At 42.7% G+C, this 25,836-nt stretch overlaps 1 protein-coding gene across 1 annotated transcript in view; it reads right to left on the bottom strand.

Moving 5' to 3' along the window:
• The window catches only part of LOC122540179 (dynein axonemal heavy chain 8-like), a 1,249,383-nt gene that overhangs the window by 846,140 nt on the left and 377,407 nt on the right, over window positions 1-25,836 (bottom strand). Inside the window, exons 19-20 of the mRNA XM_043675521.1 lie at window positions 23,152-23,232; window positions 3,160-3,276 (exon numbers count right to left, since the gene is read on the bottom strand). Of these exons, the coding sequence (XP_043531456.1) occupies window positions 3,160-3,276; window positions 23,152-23,232 (198 nt within the window). The remainder of the gene's footprint in view (window positions 1-3,159; window positions 3,277-23,151; window positions 23,233-25,836) is intronic.

Below are 25,836 nucleotides of genomic sequence, written 5' to 3' on the forward strand. Positions count from 1 at the left end.
TTCCTGAAGAAGAGCTTATGCCCGAAACGTCGATTCTCCTGTTCCCTGGATGCTGCCTGACCTGCTGCGCTTTTCCAGCAATACATTTTCAGCTCTGATCTCCAGCATCTGCAGACCTCACTTCCTCCTCCTTCATTGACTGATGGACAAGAATACCTAGATCTCGTTGTACTGACCCTTTACCTAACTTGACTCCATTTAGGTAGGAATCTGCCTTCCTGTTCTTGCCACCAAAGTGGATCACCACACATTTATCCACATTAAACTGCATCTTCCATGCATCCATCCACTCACCTAGCCTGTCCAGGTCATCCTGTATTCTCCTAACATCCTCCTCATATTTCACCCTGCCACCAAGCTTTGTGTCATCAGCAAATTTGCGAATATTATTTTTAATATCTTCATCTATATCATTAATGTACATTGTAAAAAGCTGTAGTCCCAGCACCGATCCCTGCGGCACACCTCTGGTCACTGCCTGCCATTCCGAAAGGGAGCCGTTTTTCACTACTCTTTGTTTCCTGTCAGCCAACCCATTTTCAATCCATGTCAGTATTTTGCCCCTAATACCATGCGCCCTACTTTTGCTGGAGAAAGTGAGGTCTGCAGTTGCTGGAGATCAGAGTTGAAAATGTGTTGCTGGTAAAGCACAGCAGGTCAGGCAGCATCCAAGGAGACCTAATTTTGCTCACTAACCTCCTATGTGGGACTTTATCAAAGGCTTTCTGAAAGTCCAGGTATACTGCATCTGCTAGATCTCTCTTGCCCATCTTCAGAGTTACATCCTCAAAACATTCTAGGAGATCAGTCAAGCATGATTTCCCCTTCATAAATCCATGCTGACTCTGACCTATCCTGTTACTGCTATCCAGATGTGTCGTAATTTCGTCCTTTATAATTGACTCCAGCAGTTTTCCCACCATTGACGTCAGACTAACTGGTCTATAATTCTCTGTTTTCTCTCTCCCTCCTATCTTAAAAAGTGGGACAACAATAGCCACTCGCCAATCCGCAGGAACTAATCCTGAATCTATAGAACATTGGAAAATGATCACCAATGCATCCACGATTTCTAGAGACACCTCCTTCAGTACCCTGGGATGCAGACCATCAGGTCCCAGGGACTTATCAGCCTTCAGACCTAACAGTCTCTCCAACACCATTTCCTGCCTAATACAAATTCCCTTCAGTTCAGGTCCTTCAGCCACTATTACATCTGAGAGATTGCTCGTGTCTTCCCCAGTGAAAACAGATCTAAAGTACCAATTCAACATTTCTGCCATTTCTTTGTTCCCCGTAACAAATTCACCCGTTTCTGTCTTCAATGGCCCAATTTTAGTCTTAACCATTTTTCTTCTCAACATATACCTAAAAAAGCCTTTACTATCCTCCTTTATATTTTTGGCCAGTTTACCTTCATATCTTATATTTTCTTTGCGTATTTCCCTTTTAGTTATCCTCTGTTGTTCTTTAAAAGTTTCCCAGTCCTCCGATTTCCCACTCATCTTTGCTCTGTTATACTTTTTCCCTTTTGTCTTTATATGGTCCTTAACTTCCCTCGTCAGCCACGGCCACCCCTGCCTCCCCTTAGGATCTTTCTTCCTTTTTGGAATGAACTGATCCTGCATCTTCTGCATTATACACAGAAATACCTGCCATTGTTGTTCCACTGCCATCCCTGCTAGGGTATTGCACCATTGAACTTTGGCCAGCTCCTCCCTCACAGCTCCATAGTTCCCCTTATTCAACTGAAATATTGTCACTTCCGATTCTACCCTCTCCCTTTCAAACTGCAGATTAAAGCTTATTGTAATGTGGTCACTACCTCCTAATGGCTTCTTTACTTTGAGGTCCCTGATCAAAACCGGTTCATTGCACAACACCAGATCCAGAATTGCATTCTCCCTGGTAGGCTCCAGCACAAGCTGTTCTAAGAATCCATGTCGGAGGCACTCCACAAACTCCCTTTCTCGGGGTCCAGTACCATCTTGATTCTCCCAGTCTACCTGCATGTTGAAATCCCCCATAACAATTGTAGTAATATCTTTGTGACAGGCCAATTTCAGCTCCTTATTCAACTTACACACTACATCCAGGCTACTGTTTGGGGGCCTGTAGATAACTCCCATTAGGGTCTTTCTACCCTTAGAATTTCTCAGCTCTATCCATACTGACTTTACATCCCCTGATTCTAGGTCACCCCGCGCAAGGGACTGAATATTATACCTTACCAACAGGGCCACCCCACCCCCTCTGCCAGTCAGTCTGTCCTTACGATAGCACATATAGCCTTGAATATTCATTTCCCAGGCCCTGTCCACTTGAAGCTACGTCTGTTATCCTCTCATCATCATAATTGCCAATTTCCAAATGAGCCTCAAGCTCATCCACCTTATTTCTAATGCTTCGTGCATTCATATGTAATATTTTTAATTTGTTACTCCCCTCACCCTTCCTATCAATCCCTATTTCACTTGACCTATTTCACTTCCAGCTATAATCTGGAATTAATCTTTTTCCTTTTAATCCCGACATAGACACAATCACATAATGCATTAAAACCAAAGCCTTTATAGACAGTATATATTTTTAAAACAGCACATGTGGAAAACAATTCCTGTTGGCCAATAGCTGGAAGCAAATGATAGAATGTGATGACTTCTTATGGTCCATAGTATTCTGTCAACAAAATCAAATTGCTAACCATAGGCTCATGGTGGGATCTCAGTTATGGTTGCAATGTCTTTGGAAATTTGCTGCAGTAGAGATTTTCAGATTTACAATGTAATCAGGAATATTAGTATTTGAAAAATTATTAAGAATTCCAGGAGTGGCACTTACAATATCTTAGGTCTGTAAAATTAAAACTAGGTCCAGAAAGGTTAGTGGGCAACAATTAATATAGAAACACTTAAGACTTTTCAAAACTCTGTAACTAAGCTCCATGAGCCCGATACTTTACATCATTGAAAGTTTTGCTTGATTTTACTATAGTAAGGTGTTTAATTTCTGTAAACAGTAGGTGTCTTACAAGGTGCACATATTAAACCGTTGACCAGGAAACTTACCACCTCTTAATTCAAATGAGATGCTCTGTTTCCCACTACTACTATTTTCAGTTTAGTAAGAAAATGTAACCATTTTCAGAAATCTACTTACTGTCTTGAGCAATGAAGTCAACTCTTCGATGGCTGAATTCACATCAGAGAAGAATTTGTCAAGTGTTATTGATGACCAATTCAGTGAGGCAGCTCCCTGTCTCAGAACAGATTCAATCTAAAGGAAAAGAAACAATAAACTATGAACACAAAACTGTAATTGTTATGAAATTGTTATAAAACGGCCATCATTGATACTAGGTTTGGTTTTTCTCTATCTCTTTAAAGTTACACAATATACACATAGAGCCAAAGTGTAATTACTCCCTCTTGAAAAAGCAGTGGAAGCTATGACAGAAGGGGTAGGTAATCATGTATGATGGCAGTGAAGAGATATTTTTCACCTTCCTGCCATGACAAGGGTGACAAGGCCCAAGACTGAGTTTCTCACCTTGTTATCAATTGAGGTCCCTAAATGGTAAATTGAGTACTGTTTCACAGCCTTTACCCACTCGTGCTCCAATTACTTCAACTCCAAGCGAAATGAGGAAGGGTTAGTCTACTTGACTGGTAAACTGTCAGCTTGGAAGGGAGTGACCTCTCAATCTACACTAATTTGCATAAAACCAAGGGACTGGAGCATGGGTGCAAATAGCTACCTCCCTGTCCTCACATTTGACACCTCCAATGCCTTTCCCCAAAATAACCTCCACCCCCAGAAACTTCCCATCCCTCCAAATACAACCTATCGTTTTCAGCCTCTGACTGGCAGCTGCTCCAGGCTGGTGAGTCTTCCCAATCTGGAGTTATAATTCTGTCAGAAAGCCCACCACCAACTAATTGCTTGACTGTATACTGGAAAATCCAGCAGGCTTTCTTACCTCCATAGGCCATGGGTTTCCCTCATGGAAACTCTCCCACTTTCAATCGTAGTCTGAAGATGGGAAACTCACAGCCATAGTTTACTAGATTTATTAAAGACAGCAAATTATGTATTTCTCAGGGATATTAGGATTAATGTGAACAATCGTCACAATGGCTCAGTGGTTAGCACTGCTGCCTCACAGCACCAGGGTCCCAGGTTTGATTCCAGCCTTGAGCAACTGTCTGTGTGAAGTTTGCACATTCTCCCTGTGTCTGTGTGGGTTTCCTCCGAGTGCTCCGGTTTCCTCCCACAATCCAAAGACGTGCAGGTTGGGTGAATTGGCCATGCTAAATTGTCCATAGTGTGAGGTGCATTAGTCGGAGGGAAATAGGTCTGGGTGGGTTACTCTTCAGATTTGTTGGACTGAAGGTCTTGTTTCCACAGTGTAGGGAATCTAAACTAATCAACGCCTATTTACCGATGATAATTTTTCACAGCTTTTTTTCTGCTTGGGTCACCAAGTTGTAAGTTCAAGTACTAACTAGCACTTCAAAAATATTTTTAGCATTCTGTTTTCTCTAACTTCACTTCAAATTAATCCATTGTATCTGAGGTATTTGAGATGCTTTTGAGGTTGAAAATTTATGCCTTTCTTGCCTTTTTCATAACTTCCAAATATATGGATAGGGAAGGTTTAGAAGGGTATGAGCCAAGTGCAGGGAAATGGGGTTATTGTGGATGGACATTTTGGTCAGGCCACTTGTTGGAGTCATATTCAGAAGAGTAAAAGATAGTTGCGGTTGTAGGAGGCCAACCAACTCAACCCCAGGACATTGCTGCAGTAGGAGATCACAGGGTATGGGTTGCATAAAAACTCCAGAAATTGCCACACTCCTAGCCAAGCTGATCCAGTAAACTACAAGACTGACATCTACCTGACAATATGGAAAATTGCCCAGATATGTCCTGCACACGAGTCCAACCCAGTCAATTACTGGTCCTTCAGTCTCCTCATGATCGTCAGTAAACTGATCAAAGGTGTCATCAACAGAGGTAACTACCTCCTCACTGATGCCCAGTTCAGTGAGAGCCACTCAGCTCCTGACCTCATTACAACCTGGGTTCAAATATGGACAAAAGAACTGAATTCCAGGGGTGAGGTGAAAGTGACAGCCCTTAACATCAAGGTTGCATTTGACCAAGTGTGGCATCAAGCATCCCTCGAAAAACTGTAACCAGTGGGAAGTTGGAGTCATAACTGGCACATAGGATGATGGTTGTGGTTGTTGGAAGTCAGTCATCATAGCTCCAGGACATTTCTGTATAAGTCCCTTAGGGGAGTATCCTCGGCTCAAGCAACTTCAGCTGCTTCATCCATGACTTTCCTTCCACCTTAAGGCCAGAGGTGTGGTTGTTTGCTGATGACTGCACAACCTCCTCACTGATGCCCAGTTCAGTGAGGGCCACTCAGCTCCTGACCTCATTACTACCTTGGTTCAAATATGCAGCCAGGCAGCACACCAGCTCTCCCTCTTCATCCATCCACCCCACAATGCACCTTATTCCTCCACCTCTCCCTCTTCACCTCATTCTGCCTGCACCCTTTCCGACTTCCCCACCCCACTCCCCAGCCCCCCTCCCCCCTAATCTCCTTTCTCACCCACACTCACTTCCCTCCACCACACCACATTCAAACCCTCCTAACTCTTCCCCCTCCACCTCGGGATCCCCCCAAAAACCAACCCCCAAGCCTTGCCACATATTACTATCCTGCCTGACCCTGAACTCTCTGAGGCCAAATGGTTTGTCCTCAGGAAAGGGCTCACGCTCATACCCCTCCGCCCAAACCTCAACAAATTCCAAACCTGCCACCATGTGGAGCACTTCTTCCGCGGCCTCTGCTCCATGTCCTCCATCTTTTCAGTAACGTCCAGTTCCCCAGCCCCCAGCACTTTATCTTCATTATGGATATGAAGCTCTTATACACGCTCATACCCGACAAGGATGGCCTCCAGGTCCTCTGTTTCTTCCTCTCCAACAGACCCATCCAGTCCCTCTCCAGCAATCGCCGCCTCAGATTCGTCGAACTGGTACTCACCCTCAACAACTTTTCCTTCAACTCCTCCCATTTTCTCCAAATCTAGGGGGTGGCCATGGGCACCCAGATGGGCCCCAACTACGCCTGCCTCTTTGTCAGCTATTTCGAATGGTCCCTCTTCAGTACCTGCATACCACTGTGCTCCAAGTCTTCCGCCATTACATCAACGACTGCATCAGTGCAGCATCCGGCACCCAGGCTGAACTGGAACAGTTCATCGACCTGTGCCAAAACTTCCAGTCGCCGTCAAAAATCACTTGGTCTATCTTGCACACTTCCCTCCCCTTTCTTGACCTCTCCATTTCCATCTCCAGATGGACATTTACTATCAAACCCACAGACTCCCATACTACCTGGATTACTCCTCCTCCCACCGTGTAGCCTGCAAGAATTTCACCCTATTCTCCCAATTTCTCCACCTCAGCCCCATCTGCTCAGACAAGGAGACATTCCATTCCAAGGTATCCCAAATGTACACCTATTTTGAACAATGTGCTTTTCTTCTATCTGTCATCCAGACAGCCCTCCGCTGCACTACCTCCATTCCCCATTCTGCTGCTCTAAACCCTCCCCTCTGCATGCAATAAAGTCAAAGTTCCCTTGTTCTGACCTAACACCCCACCAGTCTCCACATCCAATGCAGCATTCTTAAACATTTCTGCCAATTCCAACTAGACCCTACAACCAAGATCATCTTCCCCTCCCCACCCTTCTCTGCCTTCCGCAAGGACCATTTTCTTAAACAATCCTTAGTTTGCTCCACTCTCCCAACCAATCCCCCTAAACCCCAAGTACCTTCCCCTGCAACTGGAAGAAATGTAAAACCTGCTGATACACCACCCTCCTCCCCTCCGTCCAGGGCCTCAAACAGTCCTTCCAGGTGAGACGGAGGTTCACCTGCCTCTCTTTCAACCTAGTTTGCTGCATCAGGTGCTCCCGATGTGGTCTTCGCTACATCGGGGAGACCAAACGTATACTTAGGAAACAGCATCTCAGCCGGGCCTGCAGGGGCTGACGGGACCTTTGAGTCATCACGCATTTTAATTCCCCTTCCCACTCCCTTTCTGACATGACCACCCTTGGCCTCCTCCATTGCCACAATCAACCAAACCACAACTTGGAGGACAAACACCTCATCTTCTGCCAGGGCATCCTACAGCCTGGAGGACTCAATACTGAGTTCTCCAATTTCAAATAACCTCCCTTCCCATCCCTCAACTCCCTTCCCAGCCTCTCCTCCTCCCTACCACCAACTGGATTCATTCCTCCCATTGACCAACCAGGTCGTATCTTCAACCTGTCTTCACCTATCCTCTTTCACCATCCTGCTCCCGCCACCCCCTTCATCTGCAGCTCCCCTTACACCCATCCCCAGTCCTGAAGAAGGGTTACACCCGAAACATCGACTTCTCCACTTCCTGATGCTGCCAGGCTTGCTGTGTTCTTCCAGCCTCCTGCCTGTCTAGTTTAGATTCCGGCATCTGCAGTTTTTTTTGTCTCTAAGGAACAAAAGGGTGGCAGGGTAGCACCGCTGATCTAGGATGGAATAAGTACAATGATCTTGAATTGGAATATATAGAATCCATACGGATGGACATAATAAATTAAAAAAGGCAAGAAAACATAGGTAGGAGTAGTTTATAGGCTCCCTAACATTAGCTATATGATAGGACAGAGAGTAACTCATAAGATAATGGTATGCAGTAGAGTAATACAGATGTACAGCACGGAAGAGATCCAAACAGATCAAGGGTCAAATTAGATTAGAATTATTCAAGGAAGTTATGGACAGCTTGGCAATAAAACAATTCAAATCCACTGGTCATAGGTCTCCAGTCTGAAAAACCAACCCTCCACCACCACCCTCTGTCTTCTACCTTTGAGCCAGTTCTGTATCCAAATGGCTAGTTTCCATGTATTCCATGAGGTCTAACCTTGCTGACCAGTCTGCCTAGGGAACCTTGTTGAATGCCTTACTGAAGTCCAAATAGATCACGTCTACCTCTCTGCCCTCATCATTTATGTAAATGATTTGGATATGAGCATAAGAGGTATAGTTAGTAAGTTTGCAGATGACACCAAAATTGGAGGTGTAGTGGACAGCGAAGAAAGCTAGCTCAGATTACAATGGGATCTTGATCAGATGGGCCAATGGGCTGAGAAGTGGCAGATGGAGTTTAATTTAGATGAATGTGAGGTGCTGAATTTTGGGAAAGCAAATCTTAGCAGGACTTATACACATAATGGTAAGGTTCTAGGGAGTGTTGCTGAACAAAGAGACCTTGGAGTGCAGGTTCATTGCTCCTTGAAAGTGGAGTCGCAGGTAGGTAGGATAGTGAAGCAGGCATTTTAAATGCTTTCCTTTATTGGTCAGAGTATTGAGTGCAGGAGTTGGGAGGTCATGTTGAGGCTGTACAGGGCATTGGTTCGGCCACTGTTGGAATATTGCATGCAGTTCTGGTCTCCTTCCTATTGGAAGGATGTTGTGAAACTTGAAATGGTTCAGAAATGATTCACAAGGATGTTGACAAGGTTGGAGCATTTCAGCTGTAGCGAGAGCCTGAATAGGCTAGGGCTGTTTTCCCTACAGCGTTGGAGTCTGAGGGGTGACCTTATCGAGGTTTATGAGGGGCACAGATAGGATAAATAGAGAAATGCTTTTCCCTGAGATGGGGGAGTCCAGAACTAGAGAGCATAGGCTTAGGATGAGAGAGGAAAGATATAAAAGAGACCTATGGGGCAACTTTTTTCATGCAGAGGGTTGTACATATATTGAATGAGCTTGCTGAGGAAGTTGCAGAGGCTAGTACAATTGCAACATTTAAAAGGTATCTGGATGGGTATATGAATAGGAAGGGTTTGGAGGGATATCAGCCAGGTGCTGGCAGGTACGACTAGATTGGACTGGGATATCTGGTCGGTATGGATGAGTTGGACTGAAGGGTCTGTTTCCGTGCTGTACATCTCTGTGACTCTATGACTCTACTGCATAATGAGTGTATGTTACAAAGGCAGTACATTAATCATGGATGACTTTAATCTTCATGTTGATTAGGATAATCAGATTGGCAGAGGAAATCATGAGGAAGAATTCATAACGTGAATCTGGGAAAGTTTTCTGGAATGATATTTTGTGGATCATGGTGATGCACAATGAGGCAGGTTTAAAATAATGTCACAGTAGAAGAGCCCCTCTGAAACAGTGGCCATCGCATATTAAAATATAGCATTCACTTTGAGAGGGAAGGACTTGGGTCTTGCACAACTGTTCTAAGCTTTAATAAAGGAATGAGGGTAAAGCTAGCTGGAGTGGACTGAGAAGTGAATTTAGTAGCAAATGCAATTAAGGATCAATGGCTGGTCTAAGAAAATAGTTCACGGCTCATAGCGAAAACATATTCCAGTGAGGAAGAGGGATACCAGGAAGAGGATAATCCGACAAATGAGGTATGGGAAAGCAATGGATTGAAAGAAAAAGAAAATACATTGTTGCAAAGACTAGTTGCTGGCCAGAGGATTGGGAAAGTTTTAAAGATGAACAAAAGACTATCAAGAAAAAGAAGAAAATAAGCTTTGAGGGGAAACTTACAAGTCATATCAAGATGGACAGCAAGTCCATCTTTTAAACTATGAAAAGGAAGGGCGAAGTCAAATAAAAATTGAAAGAACTGCGGATGCTGTAAATCAGAACAAACACAGAAAATGCTGGAAAAGCTCAGCAGTTCTGGCAGCATCTGTGGAGAGAAATCAGTCAAGTTTTACATCAAGTGACCTTTCCTCACAACTGTTCTGAGAAAAGGTCACTCAACCTGAAATGTTAACCCTGTTGCTGTTGAAGAGAGAAGCCAAGGTACAGAGTCCTTCAGGGAAAGAGGCTGGGGAAATAATAATAGGGAAATCAGAAATTGGCAAAGTTCAATAAATAATTTGCATTAGTCTTTAAGTAGAAAACACTAATATTAAAATTATTAAATGTTCAAGGGGTAAAAGGAGGAGAGGAAATAAATGCAATAACTATTTTTAGAGAAATGTGGCACAGAAACTAACGGGGTCTAGTAATAAGCCCCCTAGGTTTGATGGGATGCATCCGAGGATATTAATGAAAGCAGCTACAGAGATACTGGATGCACAGATAATAATCTTCTAGATCACCTTAAATTCTGGAAATGTCCAGAGGGTTGGAAAAATGCCAATGTAACATTGAAATAAAGCAAAGAACTGCAGACGCTGAAGATCCAAATCAAAAAACAGAAATGTAGATTGGGCATCAGTCACCTTAATTTCTTTGCACTCCAGGATACATGAACACCAACTAGCCACAAAACAACATGGCCCACTCTTACTAGTATCCTTACATACAGATAAGGAAGGACACAACTTTGACTGGGACAACACATCCATCTTAGGACCAGCCAGAGACATGCACGAGAATTCCTAGAAGCATGGCATTCCAACAGGAACTCTATCAACAAACACATCGAGTTAGACCCCATCTACCACCCTCTGAGAAAAAGAACAGGAAATTACATCACCACAGGAAATGACATCACCAACCCAAAGAAACCCAAACATATAAATTGAAAGCAGGAATCATGTACACTGCTTTGCCTGAGGCCCACTGAAGATGTTACTTAGTAGGGTGACGAAATGTCAGGAAATGAACCTCCCAGCTCAGCGAGCAAGCTTACATCCATTTTTCTCAATGACCACACAGCTTGGTATTAGGACCCCATCTATTCATAATACATGTTAATGAGTTAGATGAGAGAAATAAATATATTATCTCAAAATTTGTAGGTGACACAAAGCTGGGTGGAAGGGTGAGCTGTGAGGAGGATGCATAGATGTTGCTGTGTGAATTGGACAGGCTCAGTGAGTGGGCAAATGTATGACAGAAGTTGTTTAATGTGAATAAATGTGTGGTTTGATTATCTACTCAGGCAGCAAAATAGAAAGCAAGGTTATTATTTGAATGGCTGTAAATTGAGCGAGGGGAATGTTTGATAACACATGGGTATCCTTGTGCACCAGTTGCTGACAATAGTTGTGCAGGTAGTAAAGAAGACAAACATTACATTGGTCTTTATAGCGATAAGATTTGAGTACAGGAACAAAGACGTATTGCTCCAATAATACAGGGCATGGTGAGGCCACATCTGAAATAGTGTGTGCAGTTTTGGTCTCCTTATCTTAGGAAGGATGTCTGTGCTATAGAGGATGTGCAGTGAAGGTTTACCGAATTAATTCCTGGGATGGCAGAACTGACGTACATGGAGAGACTGACTCAGTTAGGATTGTATTCACTTGGATTTTAGAAGAGTGAAACTGAGAAAATTCTAACAGGGATAGACAGGTTAGATACAAGAAGGATATTCACAATGGTGGAGGAGTCTAGAACCAGGATAAGGTTTAAGGATAAGGGGCAAACCTTTTAGGACTGAGATGAGGAAAGACTTTTTCACCCAGACAGTGATGAGCATGTGGAACTGAGGCCAAAGCCTTATAGGTTTTCAAAAAGGAAGTACACATAGCTCTTGAGGCTAAAAGGATCAAGGGATTTGGGGGGAGGTGTTGAGTTGTATATTGAGTTTGATATGCTCATATTGAATGGTGGTGCAGTCACGTGAGGGCAAATGCCTCCTCTGCTCCTATCTTTTACCATTCTATGTTTCCCGTACTGATCAAAAACCTATCCATCTCAGCCTTACCTATACACAAGGTCTCTGCCCCAACAGCTTTCTGTGGCAAGGAATGCCAAAGATTCTTAACCTCTGTGAGAAGAAAGTTCTCTTCATCTTAATTTTAAATTGGTGTTCGTTAATTCTGAGACTATGCACTCTGTCCCTAGAGCCTCCCATGAGGAGAATCAATCTCTTGGCATTTACTGTGTCAAGCCCCTCAAGAATCCTTGCCACAGAAAGCTGTTGGAAAATAGACCTTGTGAATAGGTAACCTCACAACATTTAAAAGATTACTTTAATGTGTACTTGAAGTGTCGTATCCTTCAAGGTTTTGGGTAAGTGGGACAAGTATAGATAATATATTTCTTGGTGGTACAAACTCAAAGGGTCAAAGTCTCTCTTCTGTACTGTATGATTTCTGTAACTAGTCATTGAAGACACATGAGCCATCAAATGCATCAGGTGCAAAAGAGAGTTCCAGGAAGTAGGAGTCATGGCAGTTGACAGGGTAGTGGACAAACACCTCAAAAATAGTGATAACGGTGACCACAGGTCAATGAAATATTAATCAAAAGGAACCTCTTCTTTTGATGAATTCCATATCATTGTGATATGACCATCTTACTGCCCACGTGAGTAGTCAATGGAACACTGTACCTGGAGGAGGCCAGCTATGTTCCAGAATCTTATTGCTCAGGCATCAGCACTAACTTCATCATTGGAAGACTAAATGCACTGGTTTAACCTTGCACAGAGAAGCTTTTCAATTCAGGGCCATAAAAGGAGTCCTTGTTAAGTGCGACACTGCCTGTATTGGAGTGCTGCTTGTTACTGGAGTTTGGTGAGAATACCGAAAGGTCTTAAGATCACAAGATAGGAGCAGAATTAGCTCATTCAGCCCATCTCATCTGCTCAGCCATTCAATCGTCGCTGATGTTTCTCAATCTCATTCCTCTGTGTTCTTCCCATAACACTTGATTCCCTTACTACTCAAGCATTTATCTATCTCTGTCTTAAACACATTCAATAACTTGGCCTTCTGGCTGAAGAAATTGCTTCTTATCTCAGTTCTACAAGATCATCCCTTATGCTGAGGCAGTGCCCTTTTTGTCCTAGTCTCTCCTACGAGTGGAAACTGAAATAACTCCATAGAAGCCTTCCTGTTTAGGCTGCAACATCCATCATGTCCATCTCAGATTCCAAGGTTTCTTCAATGGTCGGCAGGGTAGGGGGTGGAATCCAAGGGTTCCAACAACCTTTCCAGCTGTTCTGAGGGTCCAGGTATGCTATGCCCCTGCCCTGTTTGCGAGTTTGCAACTTTCATGTGGTCCACATGCTTGTTCAGGACTATACACAGGACCTGACCTTGCATTGACAATGCCTCTTATCCATGCAGGGCCATTTCTGTGGTTTCAGCACCAAACTTCAGTTAGACTCGAAACATCAGCTCTTTTCTCTCCTTACAGATGCTGCCAGACCTGCTGAGATTTTCCAGCATTTTCTCTTTTGGTTTCAGATTCCAGCATCTGTAGTAATTTGCTTGTAATCCCAAGGATATTGACAGTGGGGGAATACAGTGATGGCAATACCGTTGAATGTCAAGGGGCGGTGGTTACAGTGTCTCTTACTGGTGATGGCCGTTATCTGGCATTTGTGTGGCGAATGTTATTTGCCACTTGTCAGCCCAAACTTGAATGTTGTCCTGGTCTTATTGCATTTGAGCACAGACTGTTTCAGTATCTGAGGAGTTGAGAATGGTACTGAACACTGCAATCATCGGCGATCATCCCCACTTCTGACTTTATGACAAGGGAAGCTCATTGATGAAGCAGCTGAAGATGGTTGTGCCTAGAACACTATCCTGAGGGACTTCTGCAGAGATTCCTGGAGCTGAGATGACTGACCCTCCATAACCTTAACCATCTTCCTTTGTGCCAGGTATAACTCTAATCAGCAGAGTGTCTGCCCCCTGATACCCATTGATTCAAGTTTTGCCAGGGCCCCTTGAATGATATACTCGGTCAAATGTGGCCTTGATGTTAAGGGCTGTCACTCTCACCTCACCTCTGGAATTCAACTCTTTTGTCCATGTTTGAATCAAAGCTGTAATAAGATCAGAAGCTGAGTGACACTGGTGAAACTCAAACTGGGCATCACTGAGCAGGGTGTTGCTGAGCAGGTGCTGCTTGATAGCACTGTTGATGACCCCTTCTAGCACTTTACTGATAATGGAGAGTAGAATGATTGGGTGGTAATTGGCTGGATTGGATTTGTCCTGCTTTTTCTGGACAGGACATATCTGGGCAATTTTCCACATTGTCAGGTAGATGCTAATATTGTAACTGTACTGGAAGAGCTTGACGAGCAGAGTGGCAAGTTCTGGAGCACACATCTTCAGTATTATTGTCAGAATGCTATCAGGGTCCATTGCCTTTCCAGAATCCAGAGCCTCCAGCTGTTTCTTGATATCATGTGGAGCGAACCAAATTGGCTGGAGACTGACATCAGTGATGCTGGGGACCACTGGAGGAGCCCAAAATGGATCATCCATTTGGCACTACTGACTGAAGATCTTTCCAAATGCAACAGCCTTATATTTGCACTGATGTGTTGGGCTCCTCCATCATTGAGGATGGAGCGATTTGTGGAGCTTCCTCCTCCTCCAGTAAGTTGTTTAATTGTCCACCATCATTTACGACTGGATATGGAAGATCTGATCCATTGGTTGTGGAATTGCTTAGCTCTATCTATCGCTTGCTGTTTATGCCGATGGCATGCAAGTAGTCCTGTTTGGTAGCTTCACCAACTTGACACTTCATTTTTAGGTATGCCTGATGCTGCTCCTGGCATGCCCTCCTGCACACTCCATTGAACCAGGGTTGACCCCCTGGATTGATGGCAATGGTTGAGTGGGGGATATGCCAGGCCACGAGGTTGCAGATTGTGTTGGAGTACAGTTCTGCTACTGATCATGTCCCACAGCACCTCATGGATGCCCAGTTTGAGCTGCTAGTTCGGTTCAAAATCTGTCCCATTTAGCATAGTGCCACACAACAGGATGGAGGTTGTTCTCAATGTGAAAGCGGGAGTTTTTCTCCACAAGGACAGTGTGGTGGTCACGTTACCTCAACTGTCATGATCAGATGCTTCTGCAGCCAGCAGAGTTGTAAGGATGAGGTCAAGTATGTTTTTCCCTCTTGTTTCCCTCTTCCTTCACCACCTGCCACAGACCCAATCTAGCAGTTATATCTTTTCAGACCTGACCAGCTCAATCAGTAATGCTGCTGCCAAGCCACTCTTGGTGGTGGACATTAAAATCCCCCTCCAGAGTACACTTTTAGACCTTGTCACTTCTTTTTTAGGTATGCCTGATGCTGCTTCTAGTATGGCCTCCTGCACTCTCCATTGAACCAGGGTTGATCCCCTGGTTGATCCCCTCAGTGCTTTTTCCAAGTATTGTTCAACATGGAGGAGTAATCATTCATCAGCTGAAGGAGGACAGTATATGGGAACCAGTAAGAGGTTATTTGCCCATGTTTCATCTAAAGCCATGAGATTTCATGGGCTTCAGAGTCGATGTCATGGACTCCCAGAGCAATTCCCTTCTGACTACATACCATTGTACTGCCACCTCTGCTGGGTCTGTCCTGCCGGTGGGACAGGACATTTCGAGGGACGGTAATGTTGTGACTGGAATGTTACCTGTAAGGTTTGATTTGGTAAGAATTACTATGTTGCTTGATTACTCTGTGACACAGCTTTCCCAATTTTGACACCAGCCCCCAGATGTTGGTAAGGGGGACTTTGCCTGATCGACAGGGTTGTTTGTGTTTTTGACATTGTCTTTTCCGGTCCCAAGGTCAATGTCAGATGGTCTGTCAGGTTTCATTACTTTGTTGTGACTTCCTAGCAACTGATACAACTGGCTGGCTTGCTTGGCCATTTCAGAGGGCAGTTGAAAGTCAACCACGTTGCTCTGGCTCTGGAGTCATATGTAGGCCAGTCCAGATAAGGATGGCAGATTTCTTTCCCTAAAGGACATTAGTGAACCAGTTGGGTTTTTCTGACAATTAACAATGGTTTCATGGTCATCAGCAGACTCTTAATTTCAGATATTTTTTATTGAATTCAAATTCCACCATTTGCCGTGGTGGGATTCAAACCCAGGTCCCCAGAACATTGTTTTGGGTTTCTGTATTAACAGTTGAACGATTATACCACTAGGCCATCGCCTCCCCACGAGGGCACATTGTCTGTGACCAATACTTCTGGGAGCAAAGGTTGCTCACTGCTTTTCTATCTTCATCCATGTGTTTAAGGAATGAACTCTATACATATCCACTTTGAGTGGGAGTTTAAAATAACTCAGAACTTCGAGCTCATGGAAGGGCCAGCATAGTAGATGTGTAGCCAAGTCTAGGGTTTACCCGGCCATTCCCATGAACAGAAGCTGCTAACTGCAAGTTTTCTGCTTGTTGGCACTCTGGGCACTGCCCCACAATGCAGCTGTGTCTACATCCAATCCTGGCCACCTGACATAATATCTCACCAACATCTTCAGTTTGGACACCCCTGGATGATCCTGCTGGAGTTCAGCCAGTACCTGGCGGCGATCTTTGCTTGGGAGAATTACTCTTGCTTCTCACAATAAAATGCCTTCCTCCATGGTGATCTGGTCTTGCTGGCTCCATAAAGGTTTCAATTCGGGTTGTGATGGCCGATTAGGAGGAAATGAGGATGGCAGATGCTGGAGATCAGAGTTGAAGAGTGTGGTGTTGCACAAGTACAGTAGGTTTCCCATATCACCACCAGATGTTTTAGTTTTGCCAGGACCAGATCCTTTTGCTTTCACAATCTGATATTGTCAGTGGTGATCGGAAGGGTGTCCAAAAATCTTGAAACCAGAACAGGCTCTTCTAGTGATGGCACTACCAGTAGTGTATCTGCCAGCGGCAGGCAGTTCAAGGCATCTGCATTTGCTACTTGATCTTCTGGACAGTGTTCCAACTTGTAATTGTACACATTTAGAATGAGATCCCATCGCTGAATTCGACATGGAATAATGGGCTGCATGGTCTTGTTCTCTTTGAATAGGCCTCGCAGGAGTTTGTGGTCTGTTACTATTACAAATCTATATCCATAAAGGTACTGGTGGAACTTTCTCACATGAAAAATGACCGCCAAACCTTCCTTCTCTATCTGTATGTATATGCACTCTGCATCAGCCAAAGTCTGGGAAGCATATGCTATTGTGCTTTCCTCTCCAATGGGCCATTTGTGAGTCAACACTACCCCAATGCCATATGGGGAAGCTTTGCATGGCTGCACCAGATCTCGCTTGGAATCATAGTGTGCTGTTTCTTCACTTCCCTAAAGACTACGTCTTGGCTACAAGATCATTTCGAAGGCTGATCCTTTTTCAATAGCAGATGCAAGGGTGCCAGGATGGAGGCCTCAGTTATGTATGAATTTTCTATAATAATTCACTAATCCAAGAAAAGATTTAAGCTCTGTTACAGATGTGAGAGCCGGGACACCTTTGATAACCCTCATTTTATCATCCAATGTGTGTATCCTGGTCTTGTCAACTTTGTAACCAAGTAGGTCACTTGGGGTGCCTGGGACACACATATTTCCCTTCTAAGGCATATTTCCCTGTCTTCAAGAAATGCTTAGAGACTCTGCCCAAGTTCTCTAAATGTTCTTTATTGGTCTTCCCTCTTATTGCACATCAACCAGATAAAAAAGGGGTAGAACTTGTAAAATGCTCTGCATTGTCCGCTGAAAAATGGAACAGGCTGATTATACCTGAAATGGCAGTGACCTATTTGGTGTAAACCATTGATGGTATTAACTGCAGCATACTTCTGGGAATCCTCATCTAACCTCAATTGTAAGTACGCATGGCTCATGTCCAGCTTTGTGATGGATACCCCATCTGCCAGCTTTGTATATAAGTCCTTTGTGCGAGGTATTGGGTATTCATCCGGCTGCAAGAAATGGTTCACTGTTTGTTTAAAATCCCTACAAAGTCAAACTGAACTGTTGGGCATCACAATTGGTATGATCGGTGCTGCCCATCCACAAACTGTATTGGTTTGATGATTCCTTTGCTTTATAGCTTCCTCTTTCTACCTCTATTTTTCCACATCACGCAAATGGTACTGGGCGGGTCTTGCAGAAAGGTGGAATTGTTTCCTCGTCAAGGTATAAGGTGGCCTTGGCTGCTTTAATAGTCCCCAGACCTTCCTGAAAAACCTCCCTGTATTTAATTAGGACTTCACTTAGGCAGACATTTTCCAGTTGAAAAATGTCAAATCAATCAAGGTGAACCTTTCTCAACTAATTTCCCCACATCAGGCTTAGGCCTGAACATTTTACTACAATTAATGGTAACTGAACAAGCTCATTCACACAGGAGACTGAAATCAAAGCTGCACACTTAATCTGTAAATGTTCCCTGGTATAGGTTCCCAGTCTAGTTAAGGTCTTATGCAAATTAAGGGTTGGAGTCCAAAATGAATTTTGTTAAAAACTGGTTGTGTAATCATTGTTAAAGCCGCTACAGTATCATTCTCCATTAGAACTGTGTGACCATTTAACCAGATATTTATTTTGATTGCAACAAAACAGAAATTGCTGGAAAAGCTCAGCAGGTCTGGCAGTATCTGTGAAGCGAAATCAGAGTTAATGTTTTACGTCGAGTGACACTTCCTCGGAACATTTTTCTGAGAATGTGAGAAAATATTAACTCTGATTTCTCTCCACAGATGTTGCCAGATCTGCTGAGCTTTTCCAGCAATTTCTGTTTATGTTTCTGAGTTACAGCACCTGCACTTCTTTTGGTTTTTATTTATTTTTATTGGTTCTGATTTGGATGTTCCTAAGCAATTTAGCTGTTCCAAAGCGGCTGTAGGTGGGCTTTCCAGGGTGTGCACTCTCCTGGATATTGGCCTGTGAGTTCTCTTATTCAATCCACATACTGACAGCAACTACAATAGCTTGCTAGCCAAAATCCTAAAGAAAATGTGAACTACTTGGCTGAGGCATGTCTGTTTTGGGGTTTTGCTATTGGCTGACATAGAGTCTATCTGTTCAGAATATGTGTATGAGGCTATGCAGTTGTTAGGGTTGGAGGATTTGAGCTATAGGGAGGGGTTGAATAGGCTAGGGCTGTTTTTCCTGGAGCATCAGAGGCTGAGGGGTGACCTTAAAGAGGTTTATAAAATCATGAGGGGCATTAGTAGAATAAATAGAGAAAGTATTTTCCTGGGGTGTGGGAGTCCAGAACTAGAGGGCATAGGTTTAGGGCGAGATGGGAAAGATATAAAAGAGACCGAAGGGGAAACGTTTTCATGCAGAGGGTGGTACGCGTATGGAATGAGCTCCCAAAGAAAGTGGTGGAGGCGAGCACAATTGCAACATTTAAAAGGCATCTGGATGGATATATGAATAGGAAAGGTTTGGAGGGATATGGGCCGGGTGCTGGCAGGTGGGACTAGATTGGGTTGGGATATTTGGTTTGCATGGACAAGCTGGACGCAAGGGTCTGTTTCCGTGCCGTACATCTCTATAACTCTATGTGTCTAAGTGGTGCCCTGCATTTTCTAATAACAAAACCAGTTGTAGTACCTGTTTGAGGTCCAGGTAGGCTTAAGATAGTTGCTACATTTGCATATTTACATCATTAATCTCACATACCAAACAGTTTCCCGTCATCTCATTAAGGGTTAAACCAAAGTCACATGCCTCTGCCAGTCATCTTAATCTTGTCAAAAATCCCAACATGAAGTCTCCCGGTTCTCAATTGCTGAGTAAAACTGATAGCATCTCAGAGTTAGAGGAGGCGTTGAATCGTAATCTTCCTTAACTAAATCCATCAACTCTTGAAGTATCTGGTGCCTCAGGAAATGTTAGGCTCCTAATAACCAAAAAGGTTGCAGGTCCACAAGCTGTCAGGAGACCTGCATGTTGCATTTTCTCTGCTCTAAAGCCTTTTACCCAGTAAAACAAAAGCTTTACTTCTACAAACTGGGCTCAGCCTTCAACAGCAAGATTGAACAAATCGAGCTTCCCAAATAACAGCATGATGCCAGACATGCTTACGCCAACTGAAAGAAAAGCTGCTTATAAATTTCTTCAAGCTCTTTTTTTTTGGATGTAAGTTTGGTCGCTGAGCTGGAAGGTTCATTTTCGGATGTTTCATCACCATAATAGGTAACATCATCAGTGAGCCTCCGGTGAAGTACTGGTGGCATGGCCCACTTTTTATTTATGTGTTTAGATTTCCTTGGGTTGGTGATGTCATTTCCGGTGGTGATGTTATTTCCAGTGGTGATATAATTTCCAGTGGTGATGTAATTTCCTGTTGTTTTTTTCGGGGGTGGTAAATGGGATCAAAGTCAAAGTCAATGTGTTTGTTGATAGTGTTCCGGTTGAAGTGCCATGCTTCTAGGAATTTTCGCGCATGTCTCTGTTTGGCTTGCCCTAGTATGGGTATGTTGTCCCGGTCGAAGTGGTGACCTTCCTCATCTCTATGTAAAGATACTAGTAAGAATGGGTCATGTCTTTTTGTGGCTAGTTGATATTCATGTATCCTGGTGGCCAGTTTTCTACTTGTTTGTCCAATTTAGTGTTTGTGATAGTTCTTGCAAGGTATTTTTGTAAATGACATTAGTTTTGTTTCTTGTCTGTATAGGGTATTTCAAATTCCTTAATTGCTGTTTTAGTGTGTTGGTGGGTTTGTGGGCCATCATGATGCCAAGAGGTCTGAGTAGTCTGGCAGACATTTCTGAGATGTCTTTGATGTTGGGGAGAGTGGCTAGGGTGTCTGGATGCGTTTTGTCTGCTTGTTTGGATTTGTTGCTGAGAAATCAACAGACTGTGTTCAGTGGAATCATTTTAACACCCATAAATGGAGTTACATTAGAACATTATTTCAAAGAGCTACCACACACTGCAGCACAGGGAAACTATAAACAACAGAGGAAAATCACCTATATAGTGTGTTCAAAAAGAATGGGTACCCAATGAACACAGTTCTCCAATTTCTCAGCAACAACCTATACAAGTAGACAAAACGTATCCAGAAACCCTAGCCACTCTCCCATACATCAAAGGCATCTCGGAAATGACTGTCAGACTCAGGCCTCTTGGCATCATGGTCGCCCACAAACCCACCAACTAAAACAGCAGCTAATGAACCTGATAGACCCGATTCAGACAATAAGCAAAACTAATGTCATTTACAAAATGCCTTGCAAGAACTGTAACAAACACTACATTGGACAAACAGGCAGAAAACTAGCCACCAGGATTCATGAACATCAACTAGCCACACAATGACATGACCCACTCTCACTAGTATCTTTACATACAGATGAAGAAGGACACCACTTCGACTGGGAGAACACATTCATCCTAGGCCAAGCCAAACAGCGAGACACACGCGAGAATTCCTAGAAGCACGGCACTTCAACCAGAACTCTATCAACAAATACATTGACTGGGACCCCATTTACCACCCCATGAGAAAAAGAACAGGAATTTACATCAGCACAGGAAATGACATCACCAAATTTGCTTAACAGCCCCTCCCATGACATTTTCATCTATATCATTTATGCATATGATAAACAGGAAGGTCCCAGTTCTGATCCTTGTGGATCCTAGATACCAGCCTCCAGACACTCAAACAGTTCTACCACTATCCTTTCAGTCCTATTACCTAGCCAGTTTCTAATCCATCTCACTAAGTTTTCCTCAATTCCATGTGCTTTATTTTCTCAGTCAGTCTCCCATGGGGACTGTCAATAACTTTGCTAAAATCCCTGTCCACTACATGAATTGAACTTCCCTCATCCACATATTTAATCATATTTTCAAAATTGTCATACGTTTGTGAGACTCACTGGTCGGGCACAGTGGTTAGCACTGCTGCCTCACAGCGCCTGAGACCCGGGTTCAATTCCCTCCTCAGGCGACTGACTGTGTGGAGTTTGCACGTTCTCCCCGTGTCTGCGTGGGTTTCCTCCGGGTGCTCCGGTTTCCTCCCACAGTCCAAAGATGTGCAGGTCAGGTGAATTGGCCATGCTAAATTGTCCGTAGTGTTAGGTAAGGGGTAAATGTAGGGGTATGGGTGGGTTGCGCTTCGGCGGGTCGGTGTGGACTTGTTGGGCCGAAGGGCCTGTTCCCACACTGTAATGTAATCTAATCTAATCCAAGGAAACCTAAACACATAAATAAAAAGCGAGCTATACCACCAGTACTTCACCGGAGGCTCACTGATGATGTTACCTAGTATGGTGACGAAACGTCTGAAAACAAATCTTCCAGCTCAACGATCAGACTTACATCCAGAATCTTAGTTTTTTCTTTGGCCCCCATTGAAATAACTTCACTCTGGTCTGGCTCCCTCAGAGACAGCTCAAGTGAACAAGATGTTTGACACTCCTGTTTATATCTGTCAGCCAGGACTCCCTGTTGGGACCAGGTTAACAGCTGCAATGATAGAATTCATATTCTACGAGGTCCAGAGGTAAAAACAATGATTGCAGATGCTGGAAACCAGATTCTGGATTAGTGGGGCTGGAAGAGCACAGCAGTTCAGGCAGCATCCAAGGATCTTCGAAATAGACGTTTCGGGCAAAAGGCCTGAAGAAGGGCTTTTGCCCGAAATGTCGATTTCGCAGCTCCTTGAATGCTGCCTGAACTTCTGTGCTCTTCCAGCACCACTAATCCAGAATTCTACAAGGTCCACCTGGTTGACCTCGTTACAATCACTACTGTTATGTGTTGACAGAAATAAACAGAGCATATATCATGTAAAATTTCGCGAGAAGGATGAGAGCTTGCAAATGGCTAGTTGTTGCTTAAACAAGTGGTATTCTGTCCAGCAAGTACAGGTGAAAGTAGTTTAAAGAACATGACACAATTTAGGATACTAGCAGCACAGTTTTGGATAACTTTGAACTAAGTGGATTTTTAAAGCAATTGGAAGTTTCCTGGTCATCATCAACCTTTCAATAGCAGATTTATTAATTAATTGAATTTAAATTCCAGTAGCAAACAATCATGGAATTTGAATCTATTTCACTAAAGCTTTAGGTTAGGCCTCTGGAGTACGAATTCATCATCATTACTATCCCCATTTTAAGTTTGTGCTGATATATAAGCTCATAATAAATTCTGACACTTTAAGAAATATTGCTTTAACTTAAAATACTAAAACTTTAGTGGTTGCAAACTGGACATCGCTAGACAAGAAAATTAATACAAAAGCAGAACATCAATCTCCTGTCAACCTTGATAAAAGAAAGTCAAGATTAATCCCTTGTATTTTGATTGTTGGTGAATGGGGAAGTGTATGAAGGGAAAACATAAATTTTACTTACATAACACAGTGCTCACCTTGTTAATTTTTGGTGTTATCAATGTCACATACTCAGAAGGAATTCCTTGGCACACACTTTCAAATAATTGAAGAGTGGACTGAATACAGAAATAAAAATGAGAGAACTTTTACTTATGTAAAATTGTCTTAGTTTTCATTAGTCAGCATTAACTTGAATTAATTTCTCATTCAGAAAAAATGTGCCTGATTTTTCAATTACACAATTCTTTAAAGAAAATAGATTATTTTTGACCTGAAAATTGTTAACACTTTAGTTACACGTGCACATTGCAGGTTCCCTTTTAAAGCAAAGATCCATCATATTTCACATTCAGTGCAAGTTATATTATTCTCCTCATTGAGGAAATAAGTAAGTTAAAGATTCATTAAGTTTGTCTACACAGATCTAGAAATTGTGTTTTTATTTCTCAGAGCTTGACTTTGAAGTTTGATGCTAACTGGCGTGCAGGCATAAAGGTATGTTCTCCAGCACTGTTTTAAGACAAAATTTTTTACATACAGGTTAATTTCTAGCTTATTATCTCTGGTTGTAGTTTGATTTCAAAATCTTTTTCTAGCTTCTCAAGTTTATGCAGAGAGAGATTTAGATACTTCTGTTGTTACACTTTAATTCAAAAACAGTCTGGCTAAAAAATGGATCGTTTGGTAAAGCTGCCTTGAGGAATAGAGTGCCAGGAGGAGCAACAAGGAAAACACAAGCACAATTTCAGGAGAAAGGAGGAGACCATACCTACTGATGTTCTCTGAATTGCAATTTTCCTGCTTCCACTTGACTGGATATGAAATATGATGAGTCTTTGCTTTAAAAGGGAATCTGCATTATGTATGTATAACTAGAGTGCTAACAATTTTCAGTTCAATACCTAATGCATCCAGTTCTTCCTGAATGCAAGCACAGACTATTTCTTTAAATGAGGAGTTACAGATGGAAGCAAACACTGCTTCACTGGATCATCTCTACACCATTCATTTCAATGACTCCCTGTGGTCATGAGTTCCACATTCTCACCAATCTTTGGCATAGAAGTTTATTTTGAATATTCTGCTCAATCTGTTGGTGATTATCTTATAGAGGTACACATGGTCACCAGTTCTATTCTTCGCAAAAAGAAAAATTCTCTTCGTATCAATTTATATAACCTTGAAAAATGTTAAATACCACCTATAGATCATCCCTTCGTCTTCTATCTTCAAGAGAACATAGATCCAGATGTCAATCCTGTCCTGATATGTGTACCCATATTTAGTATCAATCTTGTAACTCTTCTCTGAACCTCTTTAGTGCCTCTGCTTCATTTCTATGGGACCATAACACAGTAGTTAACTCAAGGTTCAAGGCAGTTATGACCTACTTTTAAATTCTACCTATCTAGCAATAATGCCTAGCTTGCTCTTTTTAAAGGCCTCACTTACTTGTGGTCTATGATGAATGTGTATTCTGATTTCACATTGTCCATTCTTTTCATTGGGAACTGAACATTCCAAGTAATACGAGCATACCTTATTCTTCCTACCAAAATATTATATCTTATATTTGTCTGTGTTGAAGTTCATTTGACAATCATTTGTCTATTCTTCCCTCGCTTCTTTTAACAGCCCAGGACTAATTTCAGCCAACCCTGGTGATTTATTTACATTCAAGGAAGCAAATATCTTTCTCTCTATGCTTATCACATCTAAAATGCTATGCTCTCTCTCCTTAACTACAATATATGTATTGTGTTGTGTTTTTTTTTCCATCTCTGTGCATAGGTTATCTTTTTGGATTCTTTTTGTTTGCCTAAATATTTTCTCTTTATCTCCCTCTGACTGTTTCAGGATCTATGGTACATTCCCAGGAGCATGATAGACCTTCTCTTGTTACTAAGATTAATACATACAGTTTAATTTGATAATCCTTCTAACATATTATCTCTATTTAAATGAGGTAACTGAAGGAAACCACCAGAAGAGGATCAACTAAAATTAGTGAAGCACAGAAGTCATGCAGGCTTAAAGAAGTTCTGTACAAGCATTTTCAAACTTCTTCATTGGGAACATTGCTTTCAACAACAAGTTAGAAGTGCATCTATTTTCCTTGCTTGAATGATGATTCCAAACACCATTTTTGCAAATGCATTGGTATTCTTTGTGGGTGCTTTGCAGGAAAAATGAATAGCTTGAACTTCAAAATGCTTTGAAGTTGCCTACATTTGTCACTCCCAAATTGGTATTGATTAAAATTCCTGAAGAAAGGCTAATGCCCAAAACGTCGATTCTCCTGTTCCCTAGATGCTGCCTGACCTGCTGCGCTTTTCCAGCAACACATTTCCATCTCTGATCTCCAGCATCTGCAGACCTCACTTTCTCCTCATTGATTAAAATGCTCAAAGCAAAGACAATTATCAGACACTTTCTCAATATGTATGTAACATAATTCAGTTTCTATAACATTCTAGATGAAAATACAAGTAGGTGCCCTATTTTCTGCTTGCTTCCATTCTTGCATGGACGGATTATATCTGTTAGTTTTCAATCTTTTCCCCTCTCACCCTAAACCTATGCCCTCTAGTTCTGGACTCCCTGACTCCAGGGAAAAGACTTTGTCTATTTATCCTATCCATACCCCTCATAATTTTGTAAACCTCTATAAGGTCATCCCTCAGCCTCCGACGCTCCAGGGAAAACAGCCCCACCCTGTT

This window comes from Chiloscyllium plagiosum, chromosome 3 (assembly GCF_004010195.1).
Source record: "Chiloscyllium plagiosum isolate BGI_BamShark_2017 chromosome 3, ASM401019v2, whole genome shotgun sequence".
In the NCBI taxonomy this organism is placed as follows: Eukaryota; Metazoa; Chordata; class Chondrichthyes; order Orectolobiformes; family Hemiscylliidae; genus Chiloscyllium; species Chiloscyllium plagiosum.